The sequence below is a fragment of the Gossypium arboreum genome, chromosome 5, assembly GCF_025698485.1.
Source record: "Gossypium arboreum isolate Shixiya-1 chromosome 5, ASM2569848v2, whole genome shotgun sequence".
Classification (NCBI taxonomy): domain Eukaryota; kingdom Viridiplantae; phylum Streptophyta; class Magnoliopsida; order Malvales; family Malvaceae; genus Gossypium; species Gossypium arboreum.
In genome coordinates this window covers 75,053,740-75,063,653 of record NC_069074.1, presented here as the reverse complement: position 1 = coordinate 75,063,653, position 9,914 = coordinate 75,053,740, and the positions used below count along the sequence as shown (strand labels likewise).

General features: G+C 36.7%; 1 protein-coding gene across 1 annotated transcript; it reads left to right on the top strand.

The window, feature by feature from the left end:
• The first annotated feature begins 209 nt into the window (after positions 1 to 209).
• On the top strand, positions 210 to 1,297 carry LOC108451653 (uncharacterized). The gene is made up of 4 exons (XM_053027588.1): positions 210 to 297; positions 589 to 697; positions 850 to 1,042; positions 1,151 to 1,297. The coding sequence occupies exons 1-4, from the start codon at positions 210 to 212 to the stop codon at positions 1,295 to 1,297; spliced, it is 537 nt and encodes a 178-aa protein (XP_052883548.1).
• Positions 1,298 to 9,914: the final 8,617 nt, after the last annotated feature.

Here is a 9,914-nt window from a genome sequence, read left to right as displayed (position 1 = left end):
GTTGATGGAATTATGAGTCTAGTTTCAGGGAAAATTTACGAAACTGATTTTCGAGCTTTAAAACTCAAGATATGATTTTTAAGGCGACAGTAACGCAGTAACCAGCTAGTCTGGAAAATTTTTATGGACTGTGAAAACAATTAAGTCTGTGTGCACCTTGTGTTCGACTCCGGTAATGGACTCGGGTACGGGGTGTTACACCTTATGCCATGCATCCTGATGGGAACAAGCTATATCGAGATCTTCGTGAGTTGTATTGGTGGCCTGGGTTAAAACGCGAAGTTACCGATTATATAAGTAAGTGCTTGACGTGCCAGTAGGTTAAGGTCAAGCATCAGTTGCCTTCTGGGTTATTATAGCAAGTTCAAATCCCACTCTGGAAGTGGGAGAGGGTAACCATGGATTTTGTGAGTGGGTTACCCTTGACACCTTCTAAGAAGGATTCGGTTTAGGTAATTGTAGACCGACTGACTAAAACTGGTTATTTTATACCATCCGCACTGATTATTTGTTGCAAAAGTTGGCCAAGTTCTATGTGGCCGAGATTGTAAGACTGCATGGTGTGCTAGTTTCTATCATATCTGACAGGGATCCTAGGGTCACATCTCGGTTCTGGAAGAAATTACATGAGGCTTTGGGTACACGACTGGATTTCAGTATCGTTTTTCACCCTCAGACGGATGGATAATCTTAGAGAGTAATTCAGATATTGGAAGACATGTTAAGAAGTTGTGTATTGGATTTTAGTGGTAGTTGGAAGGATTATTTACCGTTGGAGGAGTTTGCGTATAACAACAGCTACCAGTCCAGTATTCGAATGGCACCATACGAAGCGTTATATGGTCGTAGGTGTTGTACTCCTACTTGTTGGACTGAACTGGGTGAGCGACGAATTCTGGGGCTAGAGCTAATTGCTGATACAGAGGATAAGGTAAAGTTGATTCGGGGTCGGTTGAAAGAAGCATTTGATAGGCAGAAGTCCTATGCAGACTTGAAGTGTAAAGAGATCAAATACTCTGTGGGGGATTATGCCTTTCTTAAGGTATCACCGTGGAAGAAAATTTTGAGGTTTGGACGAAAGGGCAAACTGAGCCCTAGATTTATTAGGCCTTATCAGATACTTAAGCGTGTAGGACCGGTCGCTTATCAGCTTGAGTTGCCTCCGGAGTTGGGAAGAATTCATGACGTGTTTCACGTTTCCATGCTTAGGCGGTACCGATCTGATCCCTCACATGTTGTGTCGGTTAAAGAAATTGAAGCTAGGCCTGATCTAACCTTCGAGGAAGAACCTGTGTGAATATTGGAGTGTGGCGTTAAAGTGTTAAGAAAGAAGTCTGTTTCACTAGTCAAAGTGCTGTGGTGCAATCACGGCACGGAAGAGGCCACTTGGGAACGAGAAGAGACGATACGACATCAGTACCCTCATTTATTTTATCCAGGTAAATTTTAAGGCCGAAATTTCTTTAAGGGGGTAGAATTGTAACGCCCCAAAGGTATGGGGTCTGTAATTTTGGCGTGTCATTACATAAATTGCATGTTTGTTTAAATGATTAGATGATTTAAGTGTGTTTGGGGGTGTCTGAGTAGTCCTAGATTCAAGCTTCGGCTTTACAGCATTTTTGTTTTGCCCTTGAAAGAACTTGAGCACTGGTACTTAGGCTTGATAAATTATGGTGCCAGAAAGTTAGCACAAAAAGCCTTGTGGCTTGGTGGCATGTGGCATGGTTTGGCAGTAGGAGGGCAAGGGTTCGAATCCCATGGAAGGCAATGAATGTTAAATTTTGCTGCTTGGGATGGCAGGAGTTTGTAGTGAATTCGAACTCTGATGGTGGAAGTTTGAACTGGTCTTGGTTGTTGGGAGAGGATTAGGGAGAGATAAGGGGAGTGATTTGTGGAGATTTTCTAGGAGTTGAAGGGGGAGGAGTGTTGTAGCCGATGAGGGCATCTTGCTTGGGAAAATTCGGCTAGGGGTTAAGCACTTTGGCATTTGCGACATTTTAGGGTTTGTGGGGAGAAGTCGAAATCTCATTTTGTTCCATCTTCGAGATTTTGTGCATTCTTTTGGTTCTTTTGGTCCATTTCGGGGTACCTTTTTCCTTGGTGCCGAATTCTTTTTCTTCTTTTCTTGTTTCATTACATTTCACTTTGGCCAATAACCCCACTCTTTTCCTCAAGTCGAAAATCTTCTTGAACTGTTTTCTTTCTCTATTCGTTCTTAAGTGCGTCTCCTATTTTGGGGTATTAGTCGAACTCCCTTGGTTCTCCTCCCTCTCGACTTAGTTGGGTAGTTTTTGGGCTAGCCGAATATTCCTCTGTCTAACTGAAGCTCTCCCTGGTGGTCTAAGGTAAGTCTCCTATTGGGCCGTCGAATCCCTTTCAAGAGCCGAACTTTGTTATCGTTCAGCTATGACTATGCCACTTCTCTTTCTCTCGACATATTTTGTAAGATTCATTCTTTAACCCCTTCTCTTTTATCAATTTCGCTAGGGGTGTGTTTGGGGCTTTTTGCGCTAGACGGTGGTGGTTGTGACATCCCTAATTTGACCCTAGTCAGAAAGTGGTTTCGGGACCACAAAACCGAGACATAAAAAATAATTTAATATTCATTTTGATGCCTATAATATGTGTTAATTCATGTGTGACATTTTTGATGTTTTAACTTAGAGTTATAAATGTGAATTTCACTAAAAAGGGCTTAGTAGTAAACTTTGAAAGTATGATGGGGAAATGTGTGATGACTAGTTGATTCATGCATGCAAAATAGTGGAGTTGCATGTCAAATTTCCCCTTTTAATGTTAGTGGAAGGTAATGATGACTTTGTTTTGGCATTTTGTGCTTTGTATGTTAGTAAATAATGTTAATAATATATTTGTTTATATTAAAGAAAATGGTTTCATAAAATAGAAATAATAAAAGTTAATAAAATAAATGAATAAAATATGTTTGAGGTGAAAATAACAAGGCCATTTCTTCTTCTTCTTGCCATGAGTTGAGAAAGAAAATAGAAACCTTTGAGCTTAGGGCATTCGGCAAAAGAAGGCTTCAAATAAGGTAAGGTTCATGTTATTTTCTTTGAAAATTTGTGAATTTTGGTTGGTTTTGAAGCTTGCAACAAGACCCATGTGAAAATTTTTGTGTTCATGAAGCATGTGGCAATCGGTCATGAGCTTAATGGGGGTATATTTTGTATGTTTGATGATTTTGGGAGGATAATTGATTCTAGTTGAGTATGAACAAACTAAATGTGCTTGATGGCTCAAATGAGCTTGGAAAGTTGGCCAATGTTGTTTAAGTTCATGAATTAGGGCATAATTTCTTTCAGCAAACTAGGATAAATTGTAAAAAAATTTCTTAGCATTAATAGCATTTGCTTAATTGGTGAATTGAACTTTGAGTGGATAGGGTGAGCCCTTGTGACTATGTTGATTGTGAAAATCGGCAATGTGGGGGCTTATACAAAAATTAATGTGTATTGATAATAGTTGTATGAGAATTATTCAAATTAGCACCTAAGTGATAAATTGATTATGTAATTGGGTTGATTGTTGCATTCGACCATGAATTCAACTTGTCATTTGAATTGGTAGATAAATGCCGCATATTAAGTTGAGTAATTAAATTTAGTTTTAGTTTGATTTTGAATGAATATAAATTGAGATGTTCTTTATGTGTTATCCGAATTAGTTGTTGAATAAGATATTGGGCTACACTTAGTGAAAGTGTTGAATGGATATGATAATGTGAAGTGCAAAAGGGTATGTGAGAGAGTGAATTATGTATTTGTGCTTTCTTCAAATGAGGGAAAATCTTATATTCATATACATATGTTTTTACTATAGGTGTGTTTGAAAAGTAGGTTCTTAAGTATTTGAGTTTGATTCCTTTGTAAGTTTTAAGTACTTAAATGGAATGAATATGAATTATGTATATGTATGCCTTATGTATGTACCATGTACACATAAGGGCATTTGGCAATATGATTAAATTCTTGTATAAGAAAGAATGATAAATTAAGTGACTCTTTGCTTGTGAATGTGAATTAGATATAGATTAAATAAGCATGAAATCGAGTCATGGCATGTTTTATTAATTAATACATATTGAAAATGATATGTGATTGCCAAATGTGATTGTCAAGTGAATAATATTAGTTAAGTACCTAAGCCAATCTATTGTTTCACTTAAGCTTAAGAGCAAAGAGGATCAAAGTCGGATAAAGGAAAAGAGAAAGTAAACGAATAGCCGTGGATATCTAGTCGTCGACCACTTCTGAGGTAAGTTTTAAGTGATTAAACGTTGAGTAAATTCAATCATAATAGAACATACTGAGTTGATTTAATAAGATATGATGGGCCATGATATGTTCTAAGCTCAAATGGTAAGTTCTTAAGTGTTTGAGCTTGGAATTTTAAGTGTAATTTGAAATAATCTGCTTAGGACAGCAGCAGTAACGTGACTTTAGAAAATCACCATAAATTTATGGACTTGAATTAGAGCTGAATAAAACATGAAATTAAAGCTTAATGAGTCTAGTTTCTTATAAAAGAAACCGTGTAAGCAAAGGAATTTCCGATAATGAGATATTTAAAGTTGTGTGAGACAGTGCAGAATGACACTGTAATCCTCTGTTCTGTTTTTAGAAAATCATTATAAATTGTAAAAAAAATTTTAAAAGACAAAATTTATATGCTAGATGCCTTGGTGAGTCTAGTTTCAAATGAAATAAACTAGAACATATTTTGAATTTTGTACAATGAGAAATTTGATTCGTAGTGAAGAGTGGTCAGAATAGTCAAACAGTGAAATAGGGGAAACTTTAAGAAAAATCTGGTATTGATTGGCCAAACTAAAAATTCTGAAAATTTGTTGGATAAAATATGTATGAGTCTATTTTCAGGGAAAATTAACAGCACTTCATTTGGAGTTTCGTAGCTACATTTACGAATAATTTAATGACTGTTGCTCAGGAAAAACAGCTTGTGCTGAATTTGTGATTATGTTGTAAACCTTAATAAAACGATTTGAGTTGCTTATAAGCTATCGATTAAATATTGGTAATCAAAGTACCAAATCCGTATTAAAGTGAAGCTATAAGCCGTAAATGACTAGTATACCTAGTCAATTTTGTTATGATGAAATTGATGTACAAGATATGTATATGTGACAAGGCCTAATGGCCAATGTGATGAATGTGAAAGTGTATATATGTGACAAGGCCTAATGGCCGATGTGATGAATGTGAAAGTGTATATATGTGATAAGGCCGAATGGCCAATGTGATGAATGTGAAAGTGTATATATGTGACAAGGCCTAATGGCCGATGTGATGAATGTGAAAGTGTATATATGTGATAAGGCCGAATGGCCAATGTGATGAATGTGAAAGTGTATATATGAGATAAGACCTAATGGCCGATGTGATGGATGTGAAGGTGTATATATGTGATAAGGCCGAATGGCCAATGTGATGGATGTGAAAGTGTATAAATGTGATAAGTCCCGCAGGCTTTATGCGGGAATATTATTCTGAATTAATGTCCGTATGCTTCGTGCTCGTACTATATCCGGGTTTTGAAGACCCAAAGATTCAAGTAAGACTTTGATATCGAGTATCCGCAGTAAGTTACCATCAAATAAGCATTACGTATTTAAAGATGTTCAGGTACGTATTACTTACTCGTCGGTGGATTGATTTCAAAGTGAATTATTAGTACCAAAAAGGTATGTAAATGTGATCAATATTATAACTTCAAATATGAGAATGATCTAATTGGTAATGGTATGCTTGTATAATGAAGTATGGGATGAAATATTCTTATGTATTAGTGCATATTCTTCCCAAAGGCCTTATGATTTGAGTACGGGTTGGGTTCAGCTAGATGTGCCAGTACAAGGTAAGGATTATATTCTGTAAACTTATGTATATGTAATAAGGAATATGTTTGGTTCTTTAGGTGCCTACAGTAATTTAATACTTGTCATGTTGAAATACTTGAAAATATGGATGTGATTATGAACAAGTGGAAAGGATTATTGAAAGTTGTAAATTGGTGAAGAATGTGCTTACCATGTGAATCTATCTTCAATTGATGAAGAATGTGCTTTGGAAATATTCGACCATCTAGATCACTATTGTACGAAAGTATATATATGTGAGAGTTAAGTGATACGTTTATTGATATTATAGTTCGAATGTGCTTACCATGTGAATCCATCTTCAATTGATGAAGAATGTGCTTTGGAAATATTCGACCATCTAGATCACTATTGTACGAAAGTATATATATGTGAGAGTTAAGTGATGCGTTTATTGATATTATAGTTCAAGATGAAGCTCTAGATTAACTTCATCGAACAGTTGAAATGAATGACCAAAGATATTGAATGAAAACACTTTGCGACTTAAAGCTCAGGGCTAAAGAAAGGCGAATTAAATTATGTGAAATTTTGGTTAAGTATATTGGGTCAAATGAGATTTTATCTAGATTAAGGATATGTGAAAAACGTCATTGATTCAAATTAAGGATATGTGAAAAACGTCATTGATTCAACAAAATTATTGTTTTGCTTAAAACTTACTAAGCTTATTAAAGCTTACTCTGTTCATTCATGTTTTTGGTCTGTAGGTTGTGGATTCTAACTACTAGCTCGGGGATCGTCAGCACTTCATCACACTATCTACCATTACGGTAGCCATGAGATTGGATTATCTTATGGCATGTATAGAATAGACTAGTAGCGAAAGAATAATTTGGTTATTGTATATAAGCCATGCGAAAATGACATCTTTTGAATGTTTACTTATAGAAGTTTACATTTTATCCCTGGCTGTGTTTAGTGTTTATCCAAATGAATGATCTTAAAAAAAAAAAAGTTTTACCGTTCTGTCATGGGTTACAAGTCTGGTAATGCCCCTTACTTATTCCAGCAATGGTTACGGGATAGGGGTGTTACAGTGGTTGTTGGGGTTAGGCCGAATACTGCTGCTCCCCTCTTCTAGTCTTCGTTTCGGTAAGTGGCTTATGTGGTTAAGTGGTTTATGTTAAGGTTGTGTAACAAGTGAACTTTAATGTAGCGTGTGGCCATCAGGAGGGGGTGATTGGAGGTGGAACAGATTTGAAACCTACTTGGGATATCAAGGTAAGTGTTATGCAATGTTGAGATTTATGAGTTTATAGTAGGGTGGCGAACTCAAACGTTGAGAACTAATAAGGGATCACTATCATGGTTTTAGGTTGGGTGTGCAAAGTTCGACGTGTTTCTCTCCAGAAAGGTGTGTACTGTACTCCATTCCTGTTACTGAACAAAAGTCGAAAGGTGTGCTTTCACACTCCTGCTTTACTGCAGTTCGGAAAAAGCCTAAAAGTCGATAAGTAGACATTTGCAATCTCGCGAGTGTTCGAATGCTCGCAAGGTGAATCAAACCACAAGCTTCGGGCGACAGATGTAGAGGCCACCGCGAGCGCTCTCGTGGGCTCGGGCCATTATGGGTCATTTGGGCTGAGTAGTGAGCCTTAGGCCCATACGTACTGTTTTAGTCACATGGGCTGGTTGAGCCGTTCGTGACGACTGTAGACCCTCTAAAGGGTCGTTGTCGGTACTGAAATACCAAAAATCAGTTAAATGATCGAGATACCCCTGAGGGGTATAAATTACTATTTTTCCCCTAATTCACGAAATGACCCGTATAATGCTAGCGGTAGGTTATTTAGTGGATGAATGACATTTGCATGACTGGTTATGAGTATGATATACTGCTGCACATATTATCTATGACACATCTGCATGGGGTTGGGTTATGATATGAAGTACTGTACTGGTGACTACGTCACATATGCTATTACTGGTGGCTTGCCACACTTACTGTTACTGGCAGCTACGCTGCGTTACTGATATTACTGGCAACTTTGCTGTGATTTTGGTGTGCTGGCTGGGTGGGTCGATTGATATCCCACAGGTGTGCTGGTTGGTACGGGTGGTGTGCTGGATGGTATTGGGGTGGGTTGCATCTTGCACCGTACTGCTACTGTATAAGGGCTTGGCCCAAATTGTGCGGATACCGAATAGGGCATGGCCCAGACTGTACTGATATTGTGTTTTTCACTGTTTGATTGTTTAGGGATTACACACTGATTTTTCGTAAACTCACCCCCGTTTTTAACTGTGCAGGTAATCCCTAAGCTTGACGGTTTGGAGCTGCTAGAGACTCGGTGGCGGCCACACTACTGTTTATGTTCCTGTTTTATTTAATTGCAAATGGATTTCATTTTGGGTTTTTAATTTTTGGTAATAAGGCCACTGGTGGGTTTAAGTTTTACTTTGGTTTATTACTTCTTACACTAAACTGCTAGTCTAGGAAAAATACGAACTTTTCAAACTGCACGTTTTTCCTAAGGAACCTGAGCTTCCAATAGCATGTTTTTAAATGCTTCTGTGGTTTTTAAATGATAAAATATACCATGGCATTTAACTAGTAAATGTTTTGACGAGAACTATATGTAAACGGTAAATAAGGGGCTTATATTCGGTAATAGATTTCTACTCAAAAGATCGGGTTTTGAAAAGTGATACGATGTGATACGCCAGATACGACCGTAACGTCTAGGCCGAGTTTGGGGTGTTACATAAATCATATAGTCAACCGAGATCAACTTTATTTTACTAATCATATATTACGTATAAAGCATACCCCAACTCAACTATTTTGATTCCATTATCCATTCAAGTTTTCAAACCAAGCATTCATAAATTAAAGCCTTGTTTCATGTTTCATAATTCTCATGTCCGAAACATAGGACCATAATTTCATATAACGAGCGTATATAACATATCATTCATTTATATACATCCATATCATTCGTTGTCATATATTTCACATATATTCATATGGTACATACTCACCTTTTGTTTCTGAATTGCATAACAAATCACACGTACCTGAATCAGATATAATCTCACATGCTTATTCATTTCTCAAAATGCCCATTGAACCGTTCGGAATCAATAAGGATACTCCGATAACTCATAAGCTTGTACAATGCCAACATTCCAGACGTGGTCTTACATGTAATCAAATATTGATGCCACTGTTGCAGACAGTTTCTTACATGAAATCAAATACGATGCCAATGTCCCAAACATGGTCTTACACGTAAATCATAAATCGATGCCAAAGTCTCAGTCTTACATGATAAAACATATCAGAATCTTATGTCATGAAATATGTATCCTAACTATTCCTATGGTTCGTATGGGGTTTTTCAGACGTTGTCAGATTACCGGAACTTTATCAATTTCACCTATTCGAACAATCCATGATCGGAACAAATTCTTCAAAGCTCGATTCAATTTGATATCACATATATATTTCTTTACAACTTAATTCAGCACATATAATGCACATGCATTTCAATTTAAAAACATTTATTTACTTATGAACTTACCTCGTACTAACACGAACGAACCGAAACGACAATTCGATAATTTTCGACTTTCCCCGATCCAAATCCGATTTCCTCATTTCTTGATCTAATTCAATACAAATTCAACTTATTCAATCATATACTCAATCAAATTCATCCGAAAACACATAAATGGGCTAATTACACTTTTGCCCCTGGCATTTCACATTTTTCGCAATTTAGTCCCTATTTCACAAAACACAAAATATTCAAAATTTGACCACACCCATGCTTGGCCGAATTTTACTAAGGTCCCTAGCAGCCCATTTCTTTCATTTATTTCACATTTTGACCCCTCAATTTAGTCCTTAATACACATTTTTATCAAAAATTACTTAATTAAACATGAAAATCAAGCATCAAAGATTTATTCTTCATCATCAAACAACAATTTCATCACATTATCAACAATGGAAAATCTCAAATTCATCATCAATTCTGAAAATTAAAGC

What these genes read in the sequence shown, in the direction of transcription:
- LOC108451653 (XM_053027588.1), top strand. Translation starts at nt 210, where the DNA reads ATGCATCCTGATGGGAACAAGCTATATCGAGATCTTCGTGAGTTGTAT. An exon ending in CGAAGTTACCGATTATATAA is followed by an intron (nt 298 to 588) that starts GTAAGTGCTTGA and finishes CATATCTGACAG; the next exon opens with GGATCCTAGGGTCACATCTC. An exon ending in CGGATGGATAATCTTAGAGA is followed by an intron (nt 698 to 849) that starts GTAATTCAGATA and finishes ATATGGTCGTAG; the next exon opens with GTGTTGTACTCCTACTTGTT.